This window comes from Clavelina lepadiformis, chromosome 8 (assembly GCF_947623445.1).
Source record: "Clavelina lepadiformis chromosome 8, kaClaLepa1.1, whole genome shotgun sequence".
Classification (NCBI taxonomy): Eukaryota; Metazoa; Chordata; class Ascidiacea; order Aplousobranchia; family Clavelinidae; genus Clavelina; species Clavelina lepadiformis.
Genome location: NC_135247.1, coordinates 17,487,778 through 17,506,704, shown reverse-complemented (window position 1 = coordinate 17,506,704; position 18,927 = coordinate 17,487,778). Strand labels below are relative to the sequence as shown.

At 36.7% G+C, this 18,927-nt stretch overlaps 3 protein-coding genes across 6 annotated transcripts; all 3 read right to left on the bottom strand.

The window, feature by feature from the left end:
• Positions 1 to 244: 244 nt before the first annotated feature.
• On the bottom strand, positions 245 to 8,779 carry LOC143469166 (membrane progesterone receptor epsilon-like). 4 transcript variants are annotated; one of them, XM_076966753.1, is made up of 7 exons: positions 6,371 to 8,779; positions 2,072 to 2,209; positions 1,830 to 1,987; positions 1,557 to 1,733; positions 1,248 to 1,407; positions 845 to 990; positions 245 to 777 (listed from the first exon to the last, which is right to left on the bottom strand). In XM_076966753.1, the coding sequence occupies exons 2-7, from the start codon at positions 2,152 to 2,154 to the stop codon at positions 617 to 619; spliced, it is 885 nt and encodes a 294-aa protein (XP_076822868.1). In that variant the 5' UTR covers positions 2,155 to 2,209; positions 6,371 to 8,779; the 3' UTR covers positions 245 to 616. The 4 variants fall into 4 exon arrangements, with proteins under 4 accessions (XP_076822868.1, XP_076822865.1, XP_076822866.1 ...); XM_076966750.1 differs by lacking the exon at positions 6,371 to 8,779 and adding an exon at positions 2,307 to 2,704; XM_076966751.1 differs by lacking the exon at positions 6,371 to 8,779 and adding an exon at positions 2,307 to 2,704 and having other exon boundaries at positions 845 to 951.
• Positions 2,845 to 6,377, bottom strand: LOC143469165 (uncharacterized). The gene has a single exon (XM_076966749.1). The coding sequence runs from the start codon at positions 5,432 to 5,434 to the stop codon at positions 3,038 to 3,040; it is 2,397 nt and encodes a 798-aa protein (XP_076822864.1). The 5' UTR covers positions 5,435 to 6,377; the 3' UTR covers positions 2,845 to 3,037.
• Positions 8,780 to 14,110: 5,331 nt separating the features above from the next.
• Positions 14,111 to 17,974, bottom strand: LOC143469229 (neuronal calcium sensor 1-like). The gene is made up of 6 exons (XM_076966853.1): positions 17,802 to 17,974; positions 17,364 to 17,473; positions 17,169 to 17,301; positions 16,600 to 16,688; positions 16,391 to 16,468; positions 14,111 to 15,217 (listed from the first exon to the last, which is right to left on the bottom strand). The coding sequence occupies exons 1-6, from the start codon at positions 17,863 to 17,865 to the stop codon at positions 15,119 to 15,121; spliced, it is 573 nt and encodes a 190-aa protein (XP_076822968.1). The 5' UTR covers positions 17,866 to 17,974; the 3' UTR covers positions 14,111 to 15,118.
• Between the last annotated feature and the right edge of the window lie 953 nt (positions 17,975 to 18,927).

Here is an 18,927-nt window from a genome sequence, read left to right as displayed (position 1 = left end):
GCGACTTTCGACTTCGTCAAACCTTAGTAGGTGAAACATGATGGAAGTATTCGATACATTGATTTAATGATTTTTAAAACCTGGCCGCAAAGTAGCAGGTTACCGATGAGTCACCGAGTTGACTTCTCAACTTAACAATATACAGTGTAATATGTTATCAATTAAAATTCCAAAATGGAATTTGCAACAAACATCAAACGCATGGTCAAATCAAATTTTGTACAGTAGATTAACTTTCTTTAAATTTTGCATACTGAAACCTGATTACGAAACCTGTATATATAAGTTAGCTATCTGGATTTAAATTGATTTTTGCTGAAAGAACAACAGTTCCTAACAATCAGTTGGGGCTCAGATACTATCCCAGCATATACGGTTGCTTTTATAGATTGTGCTCGGGGAAATAACAATTTGATGAGAATATTTGCTGGTATTTTAATATTTTGCATGCAAATATAGTTGAGTGGATGAAAAACATATATAAAAGCAAAACATATAGGCCTATAGGATCTGTAAATTTCCGGCTGGATCAATCTGTTTAAGCGAAAAACAACAGCTTATGATCTGCGTGTTCTAAAGTACTGTTTCTGTAACCTAATTTTATATCAAAGTATCGTCACGTATGAACAGTAAGTAAATCCTGTGCTGCGTGCCAAGTCTGCAACAAATCGACCCATTCAGTCAATGAACCTTCAATCAAGAGAGTTTGAAAATAAATTGTAAAAGCGACGGACAAATGAAAAAGTTGGTGGGAGTGACCGACGATGTCAAATTTTCCTGCAAACAGCGACAAATTTATGTTAAAAATAAACTCTCATTTTATTCTTTAAAATATCCTTTATACCTGGATGACAGCTTTCCGGATAATGACTTCCTTGAAAAAAACCGGCAAATATCAAGACAATTACAGAAACTACAGAATAAACTAATGACGTAGCATCGTTTCCCACTCTGCAATGTATGCTGACGTCAGCATTTTGTATGAAGTATCTGGCCATAAAATGATTTTATTTTAAGAAACAGCTTATGAGGGAGAATTTTCGTAGAACTCATTATACTCTTAGTTCAGAAAACGAAAGAGAAAATGTGATTTTGAACTTGCAGGCAGGTAAGCTTGGTCGAGCCCTTTCCCCACAATTTGGCCAAAATGACCTTCTCTTTCGTACTCTGATTGGTGAGTAAGAAGTCCTACCAAACATTTAATGAGTCTTAAGCAAATCCAGGGCAACACGAATCCTTTTACTCACTTATACACGAACGCAAGGTTTGGAACTAAAACAAAAACAGCGCATGTGAGGACACGAAGAATGTGCTTATGCTGTATCGTTGGGTATCGGGTCAAGCATAAGCACACAACGCCGACGGGTGAAGCCAAAGAAGTAATCACCGAAATCCATGATGAAGTATCTACAAAGAAAATCATCACACAGCTTTAAATGCGCAATTTATATTTCTTAACACGTCATCAATGATGTTCAATGACTATTAATGACGTCATTGGACCAAGATGAAATTTGACACGTCATATTAACGTCGTGCATTTTGGTTATCCTAACCAGCGCTGAAACCGACGCACGAATAAGAGCAAAGGTAAAATCCGAAACTGGATATCATTCCCATCCCATGAAGTGAAAAACTTGCATAGTCGTAACAGAAGCAGGTATCGTACATTGCTGGGGACTTGCAATTGAAGAGATGAGAAAAACAGCTGACAGTAAACACTGTAATCACCCCTTAAATGCAAAACAAACCAGTTGTTTATTTACTGAAACGACCTGATTAGTTGCTTTTGTTAATCAGCATGATCTGCATTGCAACAAGGTATTTACCTACAACAAAAACCCAGTAAGGATAAAATATTGGGTTAGTGAGGTAGTCTGGATACAAACATGCAAAGTTCCAGTAGTGGTTCGCCATGACAAACAATGATATCGCGTGGCTCCATACGTTTAGACTCTTTAGAGTCTCGTTGGTTGGATAAAAAAGGCTAAATATTAGAAACTGATCTGTGAGTTCTAATTAAATCTAATTGATTCAATTAATAACTGAAGTTATATTTTATCATGAAAACCTTTTAAGGCAATAAGTCCATGACGACGAGCTAGGACGATACCCATGGATGATGTATTTGTTGGGACACATATGCTCCGGCATTTCGCAGCGAGATTTGAGACCATAGGAGCGAAGCCACAATTCCCATTTCGAGCTGCTACAGAATAAAATGTCTATAGTCATATTGTTACGGATTCACTCATTGAACAAAATTTTGTTTAAAGTACTTCGTTCCTTGATTAAGACTATTGTACCTCTTTACATTTTGTGCCTGGGTTTTCATGGCCTGACTTTTAGACTATCTGGGCACACCTAATAAATTTTAGTGACTATAACTCACACAACTGCAGCTAATGTCCAAAGTGTGTTAATTGCTTAGATGGGTAACATCGATGCTGAATAGGTAGATGATATAAACCTCAAGTAATTAACATACACATTACCATCAGTTCCGTTTGATGGCGTACGACAAACGTCAGTTCCAGTGTTTATATACGCTAAACTGAAGGTGACTGGATACTGTAGAGATAATCGAAAACAATGTGAAAGGAACCTGTTATTTTACAAACATAACAGCACTTTTGGAAATAAGTCGCTTAACTGGACCGAATTTGAGTTTTAATTATATTTCCAGTTTTCTGAAGTTTGGTAACTATCGCTTTACCTAGCGTCTCATATTTTGTTTTTCTGTATAACTTTGGTTGGTACTTTAGCCTCGTTAAGATTAAAAGCAAAGGTGTTTGACTCACGCTATCTGCTTTTGAGAACTTCAAAACAACTGCAACGTATGAAAACGCTATGCAATAATTTGAAAGTTTACTCGTATTCTTCAATTATATAACAAAAGCAGTTGGAAAAAATAAAACAGAATTATATTTTTATAAACATTATGGTTGGAAAACCAAATTGTAACTAGTTGAAATATGTTTAAAATATAAATTTGTTGTGGATAAAAAGGCCAAGCACTAAGCATTGTAAGAGTTTCTCAAAATATTTGCTCTTTCTTGGGATTTACTTCAAGTTTTATTTTACAAAATTGGATGTTGCGTTTTACCAACCGAATATATTCATCTGAATCTTGTGTTTCTTCAGTAACAAAAGCCATTCTCTTGGTCAGTTCAATTTCAAAATATGTCAACGCTTTCTTGTAATTGGCCTTTTCGTAGTAGGACAGTCCAATGAGATGATAGCACTCGCATTTATCGTGCACAGGAAGTCTTTGCTTTTCGCAGATTTCAAGCGAGATGTGGATTGTAAGCAGAGCTTTGTCGTAGTCACTTAGCCTGTAATGGCAAAAGGCGATATTGCGAAAGCAGTGAGCTCTTCGAAGCGACTTTCTCGGCCATTCATCGATGTCATTGAGGTGTTTCTCGGACTCCTCGAATTCGCTGATACCTTCGTCGAATTGCAAAAGCATGGTCTTACATGTACCGCGCATGTGGCACAACCGGCTAAGTCGGTAATACTTGGCCGATTGCGGAATGTTTAAAGCCAGGATCTTTTCTTTACTTTCCTGGGCGTATAACAAAGCTTCTTGAAAACGTCCTACCGACAGCATGCACCAGGTTTTGTCGGTTTTAATTTCAGCAAATATTGAAAGATCGCAAACTTTTTCTTCCTTTTCAAGTGCGTCCAACATCAGAAGAGATTTGTAATACTTTCTCTTCTCGCAGTAAGCGTTTGCTACGTAATAACGAATGTACAGGTCTTCCTCGTCGAGTGGATGGAAAGCTTTCTTCTTTAAACTACCTTCCCATTCGGTGATGATCCGGTCAAACAATCGGAGCAGATGAAGCATCAGAAATTTTGTAGACGGCCTAAAGATAATACGCAAAGGTTCGTTGCGAAGCCAATTCATGCTTCGGATCGCGTTTTGCAGATTGTAGGCGATGATAAAATAATCAACAACGCTCTTTTCACCAGCCGTGCTGATAACCTCGTTGTAGATGTTGTTCTGAAAAACCAAACACAATTCTTCTTCGCCGACATAGTCATCCTGGCTATTTTGCTTCATGTACACGCTGAGCCTAACCTGACAGCTTACAGCAGTGGCATAGGAAAACATATGAGCTGTTTTATCGTCTATTATTTTCAAGTCATTCAATTTCTTGATTATCGCGAATGATGAAGTCTCGTCTATTTTGTGAATTCTCCCCAGTGCAGCTATAAACAGACTTGTACTGCGGTAGAGCACGCGCTTGACATTAAACTTGCTGGCCACAAATAAGCCATACAAACTATCGAAGGCGTCAAATTTTTTCAGGTCCTCGTTAAGTTGTTTTATAAGCAGAGTGTGATTGAAAGCGTTCGAATCGTGCAGCTTTTCACTCACTTTGCCAGCGAATTGTTGGTAAAGTTTTAAGTTACCAAAAACGAAGCATGTACGAGTAACAATGTCGCCAATATGGTAACCGTTCTTCAAATCCTCATCCGAATCAAGGTACTTCAACATTCTACTCACTGGCTGAATAAGTTCATTCGTCCACGGCTTATTTTTGGTCTTTTCTGAACGGCCAAGCGGAAATTTACAAGCGTAGGGCATCAAGCCGTCAAAAGAAATACCCCGAGGAGTGAATGCGTCAAAAAACCAGTCACCATTCTCTTTTGTTACGTCATTGAGGGTTGGAATGGCCATACTTGGTATAATCGTCTCTTTGAGGTTGATTATTATGATTTGAAAGAGAACCGAAAACCAACGAAAATAGTGTAAAACGTCTCCGTAATTTGACTTATACTGTACGCCTTCTTCTAACAACATTATGTGTTCAAAGTCAGAGTAAGGAGTTATCTCCCTCCTGGCAAGAGACCCCATACCAACAACGGCAAACTGGCAAGGCGAAGGGCCCATAACTTCAAGACATTTGACTGAAATATGCTTCATAAGTTCCGTGTATTTGTTAGATACCATGTCTTGGATTCGCTTCACGTCTGTGATCTTTTTTCTCTCTATTTCCTTACATTCCTCTTCTGTGACATCATAAGGTATGTTTTTGAGCTCACTTAACTGGCTTCTAGTTTCGACCCGCATCTGCTGGGCGAGCTCAGCGATTTCATTCGATATCTGCTGCAAGTTTGCGTCTAAGTTTTGAGCTTTTGCCAGTTTGAGAACTTTCTGACAAAGATGTTTAAGATCATGCTTGTAATAATGCTTTTCAGGATTCCTTAAAATGGCTGCGTTGAAAAGAGCAGCGCTTCGTAGAAGACTGATTTTATCAGGGCTTCGTTTCTTGTACAGCAAACCCATTTTGTAAAATATTTTAGCTGATTTTTTCAAGTTTAGTTCCTTTCCTGCGGGGTTGCAATTTTTGTGCAATTTTTTTGCTAATTTGTCCTCTGCTCGTATCAAATCAGGATCTTTGGATTGAAAAGGCTCTTCCACCATATTGCAAGTAATTTAGGGTCACTCTACAATTATAACAAAACAAACAACACAGTCAGATTAAAGTGAGTTGCAAGACTAGACCATATTCTGTCCGATAAGTTTCTGATGACAATTAAAAGAAAAGCTGTCACCGACTACCGACAACAAGCCATAACCAAGCTTTATTATAACCAGGGTTGCCAACGGTCTGAACTCAAAAATAAGGACGACTAGGAAACAAAAGAAGAATACTACTTTACACAGTGCACAACAGGAGAAGGCAATCAATGTTCCGAAAATGAAAAAACGAGATACCATTTGCATGTTCTCAATTTTTGTATCTCTTTGGTACAAAATGGTATACTAAAAGTGTCAAAATGCCCCAAATCTTAGAAATGAGGACGGTCTGGCAACCCTGTTTATAACTAAAGAAACGTACAACAAGACGACATCAAAATATAACTGCCGGCTTTGTAGTATTTGATATGACTTAAAAACAAGCGTTTTTTGACTCACTTGGCTAATCCAGCACCTAACATCTACCAATTTTCACTTTTACTCTGTAAAGCTTGTCGTAACAAAGTTCTTGTTATATTTGTACATGCCGTGTGTAAGCAACATGTATTGTACATGCAAAAATCAATGTACGCGATGGTAGATCACAAAACTTTGACTAAAAAACACGTTTAAAGAATTAAAGATGATCACGTTAACATTTATTATTATAAATTTGCAAACCATGACGCCAAGGCGGCATGCTCAGATGTTATATGACGTAACATCAATTATATTGAAGATTTAAATAAATGACCGATTACTTCAAACAAGAGGAATAAGTTGAACATTGAATGTCGTTGCAAGTTACGATAACACTCGGACAAATCAGTGGGTTTAAGTCTATTATTAAGTCTATTGCATATTACTTGAACTATTTCAGAAAAACAATATGATACAAACCTGTCCAATGCAGAATATTAAACAAAGGAAATAACGCAGGATATGGAAGGAATTGTGGACAAAAGTGAAAACCGTGACCTGTAGTTTTAGTTACAAGTGTGAGTATGACAAATGAGACAAAACACGGGCTAAGTCAAAATTTCTGTAACTAACTAACTAACTAACTAACTAACTAACTAACTAACTAACTAACTAACTAACTAACTAACTAACTAACTAACTAACTAACTAACTAACTAACTAACTAACTAACTAACTAACTAACTAACTAACTAACTTATCGTAATTTTACCGAAATTAACAAAAAGTAATTTTACCTAAATAACTTATCGCGTTTAGGCGAATAGTTAAAGTTGGTTAATAACGTTTAAGTACGGAATGAGGTTTAACTTAGAATAGACGTTAGGCTGAACAAAGGTGTAGGTGTAGGCAGGGTTTAGGTTGACCTTTAAATAGTACACGAGTTTGCGTCACTTGGCCGACCCACAGGTTCCTTTTTATACACGTAACGATGTTCGGTTTTGTTGACTATCGTAGTCTTTCTTAATCTGATTAAGTCATTTTGCATTATAGACTTTTTCGAATTTAAAATCAACTTTTACCAACATAGACTTTTTATCAACTATGTTGAACGACGGGCTGCAGGATCTACAGTACTTTTGGTAAAATAATCACTTTCAATAGCGGCGCTGTATTGCCGTGTCTGCGTGTCTCGTGTCATCATTCTTTGCTGTGTCCTTATCTAGAATTGATTCAAGCTAAAAGCTCTTCTGACTTGCAATGCGTGGAAACTGCAGAACGTGACAACTTCATAGTTTATGCTTGACTTGCGTGTACTGGTCATGCGACGATTCAAATACGACAGTTCGAATCCCTAATTCTAATTCACAGGATTGCCGTGATATTGTGTATATTGTAGGCGGTGGCTGTTTTGTGATCGATCGATACTTTCTTTCCGTTTGTTTATGAAGCTAAACAGGTTGCCGCAATTTTAAAAGCGGAAACTAATAATACGTGTTATTAGTGCAACGATGCTTCCATACAGTTGTCTTTGTGATTCACGAAACGTTTTGATTACGAAACTTTGCACGTCACAAACGCCTTTTTATATGTGAAGCGTCTTTCCGGTTATCCAATAAACCATGGGGGCCTCTGCTCTATAATTAAAACCATACTCTATAACCATACCAAGCAAATCTAACCTATTACACTTTATTAAGCCTCGCATGAAAACTAAAATAAGATAAATATTATCATTTTACTTAAATAGAAATCGCGACGTCATTGACAAGTCATGTTATTGTCTCGACTTCTGGTGAGACAATGGATATGAACCCTATCAATGGGATTGAATTTTACGATCACATTCAAATGTCGATATTTCAGTCAGGTCTTGTGACATTATTGTTGCAACTTGTAATGGTTCAGGAACTACCCCTTTAGCCTTTGTATCATTCTTGCTCCGGTCTATAGTTCACTGTTGCAAGATTTTACAGTTATATTTATCTACATTGACAAGCTTCCCCAAACAAAGAATCAGAACGGTTTTCTGCTATTTACAGTAAGTATGTTTTCTTCACGAGTTTGGCGGCCTGTAACCTCATACACCAACGAAAATAACACATTTACTAATCACCTATTACACGGACGCGCTGATAAATCTTTCAACAAAAAGTGGCGTAAGGAAGAATTTTAGTTTCTGTCTGCTGTTTTTGTAACGTCAGCCTACCAGTGTGGCTGTTTACGAGATCGCTTTACTGAAAATCGTGCTTCTTGCCTGGTTCGATGGTCACGGTCCGATACGTTTCAATAAAACCTGTTACGAAGTCTAACTTATGCTGAACGTTCGATTCGTTAGTTACTTGTTAGTACAAATTCAGAAATCCTACGGTGACGCCATGAAAAAGTTTTTGTAACGACGAGGTGACGTCATCCTTTCTATAACGTCTACAAAATAAACCTCGTTTTAAGTCGTCGAAAAGCAAAATGTTCAAGTCTACAATACCATCGTAAAGGTTTGCATAAGAGCTTAAACAGTTATAGCACAGTTATACTGAAAACCTGATAAATTTGGGCTTTTTACCAGATAATTATTTGCTAAGACATCTTAGTGATATACCCGCAAGCACATGTTTATAAACATTTCTTTCTTCTCTATTCAGCTAAAAGCAAGTTGGCTGCCTGACTCTCGGTGTAGCGCAGTTATAACTCACTCATAAGGTTTTCTGTGCTCTGCTACTAACTGATAACTTTCTATGCCGTGTGACATAACCACTGCATACATACACATTAGAAGTGGCCCATGCCAATAATATTCGACATTGTTTGCACACTGGCTAGTCGTTACTTCCTGAGGTATTTTCTTAAGCTCGTCTATCTTTAGAATGAATTTACGTGCGTTAAAGCACACAAAATTATAGGATAATGACATGTTAATAAAACCATCGCTTGTCCTGCGATGTGTAAGCATAGATCACTAGCGACCACTTGAGGTTCGTAAAATGAAGCTGCGACATAACAGCACAGCCCTGTTTTAACTGAATTTGTTTAGTGACCGTGCTATTGTTGTAGGGCTGCACATTAAAAAATCGCTATATTACGCACGCACACACATGCACGCAACCCACAAGTTGCGTCGCGCGCACACACTCTCCAGTTAAATAGACAGATGAAGGTGTTGTCGTTCACGCCACACCGGTCTGGTTATTCGAGATGGCATACGAGGCAAAAACAAAAAATTCGTATGATTTACTTTTACGCCGTTAGTAATGATACAAAATACGAAATTGTTGCTTTTCCTTATAAGCCAAAAACGTTACGTCATGTCTAAAATACAACGCTTTAGACGGCACGTGGGCCAACTGAGATTTAGTTGAGGTTAGCATGTAGATTTTAAGTAAAGTAAGTATTTATGAATTGGAATAAACTTTTTTTGGAATGTCATTGCTTTTCGTGTTACAAGTAGAGTTATGTTATACAACTTATAATAATTACATTATTTCGGCTTCACTTTCAAACACTGCACTTATCTTTATTAGACATCGTTCACGATAAACTGTAAAATCCTCTTTTCGGAAAACTTAGTGTTGGACCAGCTAAGATTAGAAGAACTTTGCGCGATTAAAACTATAACTATTATATTCAATATTGTGAAGGTTGAATATGTGACAGGCATAAAATTGCTTGACTATGCTGAACTACAACATATCTCTTAAATGAAAACAGTCAGGTCTGCGCTAACGAAGTAAATTTTAGTTTAAAAAAAACCTTCATATTGTGGCAAGTCGTGAAGAAACGTTCACTATAATAATTGTACAAGAACTTAGAAAATTAAGAAATTATAAGCTGACTTACTTGAAATTCAAACCCAAATTTTGCTGGAAAAACATGAGTCTATGTTTTTCGCACGTTTTTGAAACTAACGAACAGCTAAAGCGACAGCGTGTGTGGTCATTTCATTGCTGACATAACCAAGCACAAAGAAAACCTTTCCGGACGCTACAAACATTTTGCAAAGTAATGTTAAATTCGAAGCTAGCATTGCAAACTGTGTCAAGGTTTTTCACCGATAAATATCTTTCGTTTAAGTTTGGAAAAAAACCGCCAACTGCTTCTTATCAGAACAAAAATAGCCTTGATTTTTTGCTTCAGAATTATTGACGCTTAATTAACGCAAGACATCAATATAAGGCACATGGCCTATCACGTATGCTCAGCAACGAGCCAAAATTACAGTCTACGTAACAGCAACCGGACAAAACGCTACTGCTCGTGACTAGAGTCCGTGCTTACGGGCTTTTTTATTTATCCTGGATTTGACATGGCTCGTTAATTTCGAGCGGCTTTAACAACCAGTCTATCACAAGATTGCATCTAAGCAAAATAAATTTCATTGAGATTGCGCGGTTGGCAGCCGTGAGAATCGATTAAAATTGCAAAGTTTGTAAAATACACTGGTTATGTGTATTACAAAATATTTTATTATATTGCGATCTGACTCTTAAGAAGAATTAGAAGGTTGCGAATACTGTCTAGAATTCCTAAACTTCAGTCGAACAATTTATACAACTTAAACACTGAGAATCTGATTAATTTCACTTTTAATACTCTTCATTATAACTTTAAACAAACGCAAACTACAATAATATTACTATACATAAAAAAGGATTTTAAGAACCCATTAGCAATCAAGGCGCACCGTGTTATATTTCACGATCTATCTATTCTCCTTCATCAACTCTCAGAACTCTAAACTAGATACTGTAGAAGTCTATACTTAATAATAATAATCAACCCTCATAACATGGCATGCAACCGTACATATACCTACACTGAGTGAGAGGATTAAAGAAACAGAACTTCAACTTAGGGCGAAATGCGCTCATCGGAACAGGAAATGATTTGAGCTTTTGGGGTCGAAGATCCATTGTTTAGGTGTCAGTTCTAACAACAATTAATTGGAGAAGAAAGTGAGATCAGTCAAAATCGTCTATTTTTGGAATGCCAGTGCGGTTATTAATTGTGCAGAAGACATGTCGGGTGAATAATTCGTTAATCACACAAGGAGTTATGTCAAAATTGGCAAATTCATAATGCTATGCAGGTCCGTTTTTTTTTTATAATTAGTGAGGTTATCTTAATACAATGATTTCGAAGGCGTAAGAAAAATAACACATTTGCTGAACAGGTTGTCAAATAACTATTCTTTGATTAATTATGTCGTGAACTGAGAAGAACTTATGGTGAGTATGACGTTTTTCAAAAAATAGCGCGGTAAATAGCGGTTACATATTTATAACATCACAACTTGGAAGACAATGGAAACGGCGTCTTCCATGTTCAACCCTCGAAGCTTCTTAAATTTCTTCCCAGAAATCGTAGCTTGTCTCTTTTTCGGGCCATAAAATACCCTCAGTTTTTTGTGGAAGTTTTACCCGGAGATTTCCCCTCAGGTAGGGTATTGATTTTCCACTGATAACAATTTATAACGCGTTGTGAACAGACATGTAACATTTTAAGCTAAGTTTTTAAGTCGTTCTTGGGAAAGGTTCAAATTTTATTGTTGCTGGTAAAATGGTAATAGCGTACTGTTACTCGGTATAAGGATCGTGTGGTTTCTAAGGCCTAAGCTACAAGCAAATTGCTTTGGCTCTGGAAACATTCTTACCACGCCACCAGCGATGGCGGAACCATTTTCAAAGCGGGTAGGTTCAACCACGCAAATTTTGCGCTTCAAAAGCCGCGTCAAGACGCCGTGAAATCAAAGGTGTTCCCAAGTTTTCGTATTTGTTGTCCACATACAGTAGTTGACTATTTCTGAAATTCACTTTTGAGACGCCGTATGAAATAAATTTTATAACGCCTTGTTATAACCGGCTTGTTGTAAGTCTTGCAAGGATCAGCCAAGTCTTTAATAAACTAAGCTTGATGAATCATTTCCGTGCTCACGTCACAATGGGTTTTGTGAGGTTTCTCCTTTCAGCATCTACCTAAACAGCTCGAGAAAACGGTGAAAACTCCGTATCATTAACGGCAATAGTCGATCTGCTTGGCTGGAAGTATATGGCGTCGAAAAGCTTCTCTCAGTGCTTGACAACCAGAACGACTAGCAACCTGCCGTGCTTTCGCTCATTATGTTCTTGACTATAATCTTTGTTTATTAACGATATAGCATTCATAGCACCTAACATTGAAGTTATAGCCGATAAGGAATCGCAAGCACAAAAACACAACGAACGAAAGTGAATAAAAGCGCCTACGGCCCAAAAAATTGAGCTTGTGAGAAAGCATGGGGTAATACCCGCCGCCACGCTAAATACACTTGTGTGTGCGCCCGGTATAAACTGTGCCCTGGCATGAAACGTGTAACATTATAGTACTCATCTTATTTCACATTTTTATTTTTAAAAGTGGATAGCCTCACCCGGTCTCTCCTGTTCGGCGATCTATTCCTGCCACTGGAAAACATTATATCGAAGATAAAAGCACCAATTTTGATAATCCGTACAATCGCCGCTAGACGGTGATGTTGGGCAGTTAAAATCCACCATGCAGTATTTCAGAGAGGCAAGAAAGTTTGTTAATGGAAAACTCCAATTGAAATACACCTTCTGAAGTTCTTTTATGAGTGCGACTTGCCGTCTAAAATCACAGTAAATTGTTTCGATACACAAAGCTGTCAAATTCATACTTATGGCTTGACAACAGACTGCAAACTACATAGCCTGATTACTCATTAAGAATCTTTGCAGCAAAAGTTTAGACTCTAAACTTTAGAGCTTAAACCAGCGCGTTTTGCGATGCCCTATGTAGTGCTACAGGACAGTAGTTTTACAAAGTGACTACTGTATTTCACCGAATGTAGGCCTCACAGCCTGTTGTTAAAGATGCGCGGTTAGATTAGGCGAATGGGTATGCAAAAAATTGTTTCAGCTATTAAAGGTTGTATTGGAGTTAGATTTAGATTAGAAGATAGATTTGGGTTACTTGGTTTAGGTTATTATGTTACAACATTTAAGTTAGGTTATCAAGAAACTGTGAAAAAGAGCTTCGAACGCACAGTTTTTTTCCAGTGAAACAGTGGCAGCCAAAGTTTTAAATCGTTTGGCAAAGGAATACGAACAACCATGTAGTATGAAAATTTCGAAAATTTATTGTGTATTTTCATCGCTTTCTTCAAAATATGTAATTACATTATTTAAAAAAACCTATGAACGCTTCACTGAAAATACCAACAAAAGAGCCGCCGGAGATCACTACACAAAAGACCAATGAATTCTTAATTCGATCTTGCTTTTAAATATGAATTGTCAGTAAGTACACTTAATTGACGATGAAAGACCTGTGTGGCCTCATGGTAATGCAGTTTCTGGCTCGGATCTACGAAAGCCATTAGGCCATTAGGGCCTACGCAACACGGCTGACATGAATGATATCATGTTGTAAGGTAAATATTGACAAATCCGTCCAAGCAATCAGCAATGAGCCGATACTAGGCGTTTATTAAGATAAATCTACATTTCAAAAGGGAAAAAATGAACAATTTTCCTATAAAATAGTTTAGAATAGCCTACTGGCAGCTAATCGATCCGCGCATCTGTCAAGGATGAAATTTGATAAGTTAATCGAACCATGACGTTAACCTGATCCGAATTTAAGATACAGATCAAATACAGAATTTAACGTGTCAAGCATCCTTTAAACGTGTATGAGCTTCAGGCGTACATGATCCGCACATAACCTATTTACATTGTACAGTGCGTTGGGCTCTGTACAGTAATTCAAAAACAACAGATGCAAGTATCCTTTCGATCTAAACCCGTGCTTTATTTAAACTAAGTTGTAAAAGTTATGGTCGCATAATGAGAAATAACTGGTCACGTTTAGCCAACTAACATTACTGCAAGTTCAAACCCATCCATTTAGCTGTAACCTGCAACGTCACGCACCGGCGTGGTATAGAAACTGCAGTGAGCGCTTCCCAAATTACGACGTCAAAACAATTTTTTCTAAAATGGTCGAGAAGCGAAAAATCATGTTTTCCATCAAATATGCAGGTTTTGTTGTCAAATATGATTGGATTTCTTAAGTTTCTTTAGCGAAATTAGCGTCATGGAGAATTATCTAAATCCGGACTCCACCAGAAATGTTCTTCTTGCAATTTAAAACGTTTATCGCCCAAACCGGTTAAGGTATGATGTAGGAGTTAAATGATGGTAAGGTCTTCTTCACTTAGAAAAACACAGCACAAGCTTTTAATCATAAACTATAGAACAGGGATCAACTTCAAGTAAACATTTAAAAACGATTTCCTATTTTAAATCACATGACGTCGTATTGATCTGTCTATTTTTGAAATTTGAACAGCGGCCTATACATATAGCTATAGGACGAAAATAGACGCATTAAAAATTAAGACCTTGTATTTAACAAGGACGCATTTTTAAGACCAATCGAATTTAAATCTTGCGAAAATCCTGCTTCAAATCATCAGGAGACACATCAACAATAATCCTTTTCTATGACTTAATAATACCACTTATGAGCAATATATACGTAACAAACCGAGATCGTCGTTTGATGGGAAGTAGCCCATATCAAAATATAAGCGGGATCTTATGAATAATACATGGTATGAATAAAATCCATATTCTTAATATTATTGTTAGCTCAGACAGAATTGGACTGTATGATTTACAATAGGGACGTTGATGCTAATACTGAACAATAGCACGAACGTTTTCTAATAGCGATAAAACGTAGTTCACTTTTTAGTGCAAAGGGTTGAAAGATATATATAATGTACAACAGAAGGCTGATCATTGCGATTACAAACAAACGAACACAATCGATGTAAAACTAATCGCTACAAACTGTGCTTCGCTTAAAACAAACGACACAAATTAGCGTGAACACTTCCTACTGCAAGCAAAACAAATATAATAATCTGTTGAATAGGTGCACCCTTTTCATTGGGGACAAAACTCTGCAAGTAACTCAGGTGTTACGTGCACGCTGCGCAGATATTAGTACCATCACGTTACGATTGAGGGCGCACAATTTCAACATTGGATTTGGCAAGATCGCCAGTGCATTTGATATAAGCCGCGACAGCTCGGTGGGATTAGTAGAATTAAAACCTGCTTTGATTGCATACAAAAATTATATAAAACATTGTCTTTCGTACAGAAACTTGTAAGGAAACGAAAAAAGTATTAAGAAATCTCTTTCAAAATAGCGAATGCAGCCTCACACCAGACCCTCGTAGATGGAAAGAGCTTGAACAATTGAGGGGTCGCTCTTGGCGCCAGCTAAAAACTCTTCCAGAGTCAACCGTCCATCCTTATTCTGTTATGAATAGAATAATAAACAAACGGGGCTATTTTCTTCATTCCACCGCTGTGTAAAATCGTGCGAATGCGAGCGGCCGTGTAGTCGTGTGAAAGTAACTTCTAACACTTAAGAATCATTATCTTGGATCCGCTTTATTTGTGTTTTTAGTTTAGAATCCATTGTATTTAGAGAAAAAGTAGTTCAAAACCGTAATTACCCTTTACTCCATTGTTAATTGTGACTGAACCGTATTAACCCAGTGTATAATAAACTAAAAAGACAGAATACACGGCTGTAGTTCATGGGTTAACTTTTAGTTACTCAACACAAGCTTTCCCAGGCATCAGTTTGCTTCATCAGGTGTACTGTGAGATTATTTAACTTCCCTAGCGCTACTTTATATTCTGCATTTTTGTATGTATGTGTATTTTTGTTGATTAACAGTTCAAGTTTTTATCTATCTTGGATGAACAAGCTCCATTTATGGTTAAAATTAAAGTTAAAGTTAAAATACAAAGAAAATCTCCACGAGTTTTGATTGAAATTTGGTAAAATATATTGGGCGTTTAATTTAACTACTTTAGATGATTTTGTTTCCTATAATTGAGTATTTGATGTAGACGATGGCTGTATACATCCTCCAATGGTTAAACATTTGACTGATTTGAGTGACAAGGGTTAAAACTGTGGTAGACATGTATGGTTACTAGGGAATTTCTGAGCAGGATATGACAGACATTCTTTCACCCAAATTGTCAGGCTAAATTTACCAGCATATTTCAGCTGCTAAACACAGCAAACACAAATAAGTATGACCTCTTAACCAATGCAAGAAAATACACAGTGACTCACTTAACACTGTTAACTTACATTGTGGACTCAGGTGATTAATCGTTAACAAGATTTTAGTTAACATTATGTCTAACTATATATTTGGTAAACTTGATATATACGCATTTTAAAACGTCTTCCCTTCAATACGACATTCGTGTGACATTTAAGTATGTTGAGGGGATTTGCAGTTAGAAAAGCCAATTTTACACGTTTATGAATATTAATTTGACTGATTAAACTATTGTGGGTAAACGACTACCTATGTGATTTAAATTTTAAACAAATATTTAAAGATATTGATTGAGTATTGATTAGTATTTTAATATAGCAAGACAAAAAACATATTTATCTCACCTTGTCCATTTGCTTAAAAATCTTGTCAACACGTTTTTTAGGTGTGTTTTCTTCTTCTGGTAAATTGACAGTATCACCCTTTCAAAATTCATTTATCAGTTAAACACATGTGGGCATGTGATGTTGCTTATAAGTTCATCTGCTGCTATGTCATTACAGCTAACTTTTAGAAACTTGCAAAAATTTCAATGGGAACTGGTATAACTTACCACCATGGCGAATATGGCTTCAACTATGTTAAGCATCTCTTCTTTTGTGATAGATCCGTCATTGTCAAGATCATAAAGTTGAAAGGCCCCTGAAATTAAAACAGAAAGATTTGAACAAACGAAAAAGACAAAATATTTGTATAGCGTCGTTTATTTTTCTCCATTGACTGTGGGTAGCGAAAAGTATGGTGCTTGAAGTGTAATAGCTTACCACATGTCTAAGTATCAAAGTGCTTAGCTCATTATAAAGGGTGTCCATAAAGTCTGGGTACATTGCAAATTTTGCCAATTCATTTATTTTTTTCCATATTGAATGATGGCTCTGTCTGCAGAAGAACGAATTGAGTTGGTGCTTTTAAGTGGACAAGAAGGATGGTCTTACCGTAAGTATGATCATCTTATCATAAAGATCGTTTTATTTTGAACCATGTACCCAAACTTTGTGGATACCCTGTAGATTGGTCAACTGGTCACAAAATATTATGAAATCAATGGTCAAGATAGCAGCAAAAAGTTATCAATAGTTCATCTTACCAAGTTTACTTCAATAGTAAAACTAATTTACATACATTTTAGTTTCTCGTCCAGAGTGCCGCGAGATGTTACGCTTAATGCCATTATAAATTCTTCAAACTCCACCGTTCCATCCTTGTTGTCGTCAAACGTGGCAAAGACAAATTTTGCAAACTTTCCGGAATTCCCCTGATACAAACACGAAACTAAGTTGTAAGCTGATGGCCGCCTTACGACCAAAATTGACTTACTTGTGGAAAAAACTGTCGATATATTCCTTGAAATTCTTCATATGATAACTTTCCAGTTGGACAGTCATGAAGAAACCCTTTATGCCACTGATGAAGTTCAGCTTCTGTAACTATGAATCAATAAATTCATATAAAAATAAACTAAAGTATAAGCTTCTTAAGATAACAAAGCAAAGACAACAACCGACAACAAAAGCCTTAAGAGTAGGTGAGCCAAGACAGTGGTTAAGCGCTTAAAGTACACTGGTTGAGTAAAAACCAGAATTATTGATATAAGTAGATTAAATTGAAAAATATTAACAGAAGTATATAATAACAGCAACTTGTAATAAGTTACAATCGTTTTCATAACAATGCTTTTAAACATACTTTATGCACTAAATCGATCGATTGCACATCGATGTACTAAATTTTAGTTTTACCAGGAATGTATTTTACATTTTGTTTGTTTTGTAAGCCTCTCCAAAACTTCTGGGTTAAGTCTGCTTCTACGGTTTCCCATTGTCTTTGTAGAATGTGATCACGGTGAACAGAAAAAAAAAGTCAACAGTATGGGTTTCACAGTCTTTAAAATTACAACACTGTCTGGTGCTTAAGTAAAAAAGTAAAATAAGTTTTCAAATATGACTGGCAACACAACTTTGTCATGAAACCAACACACCTGGGTCTGAAAATGGAAACAACATTACAAAAATATATCCATAAATTATGAGACTCATTGCAAAATTTCACGAAGAAATGAACCGATAAGTAGCAAGAACCTATTTCCAGTATATCTGAATAAATCATGAAGCATTACTTAAGTCAGGGGTCGGCAACCTTTTGTTAGTCACGGGCCAAATGTCGAGTGTACAACTCTTTGGCGGGCTAAAATTTTCATTAATACTATAATTCACACTCACTTTAGTATATTACGCTACATTGTTGCAATCTCAATCATACCAATCACAAAAAGAGCAAAATATATGTATTCACACTTCAACAACACAGCATTATAAAAAAGCTTAGGTTAAAGCTCGTGTGCATCTCTCTTTGTATCTATAACGACTAGTCTACTCTACATACAATCTCGTACTTAGTATGAGATACTAGTCTACCGCCTTCGCACCAGTTTTATGGCGTAACAATAGACTAGTACGACGTACTTATGGCGTAACAATACCACAATTTTTTTAAACAGTGCTAACACTGCAGTTTGAAACTCAATAAGAAACGGCGGGCCGTATTCTTGTGATAACTAATTAATATGTCTCGGGCCGGACGATTCTGCATGGCAGGCCGGATCCGGCCCGCGGGCCATAGGTTGCCGACCCTTCACCTAAGTTAAACCTGTCACTACAAAGATATGTTATCTGCAAACATACCTAACAACATCCATGTAAACAACTATTTGCATTGACGTAAGAAACAGCATACATGATGTTCGTACACCAAACTATATAGTTTTATCAAATCGATGACATTAATACTGGTAAATCAATATCGGAACTGACATTTGATAGTAACAATGCCGACATTGCAAATGTATAACTAACAATAACCCAATGAATGTTGCCTGTATGAA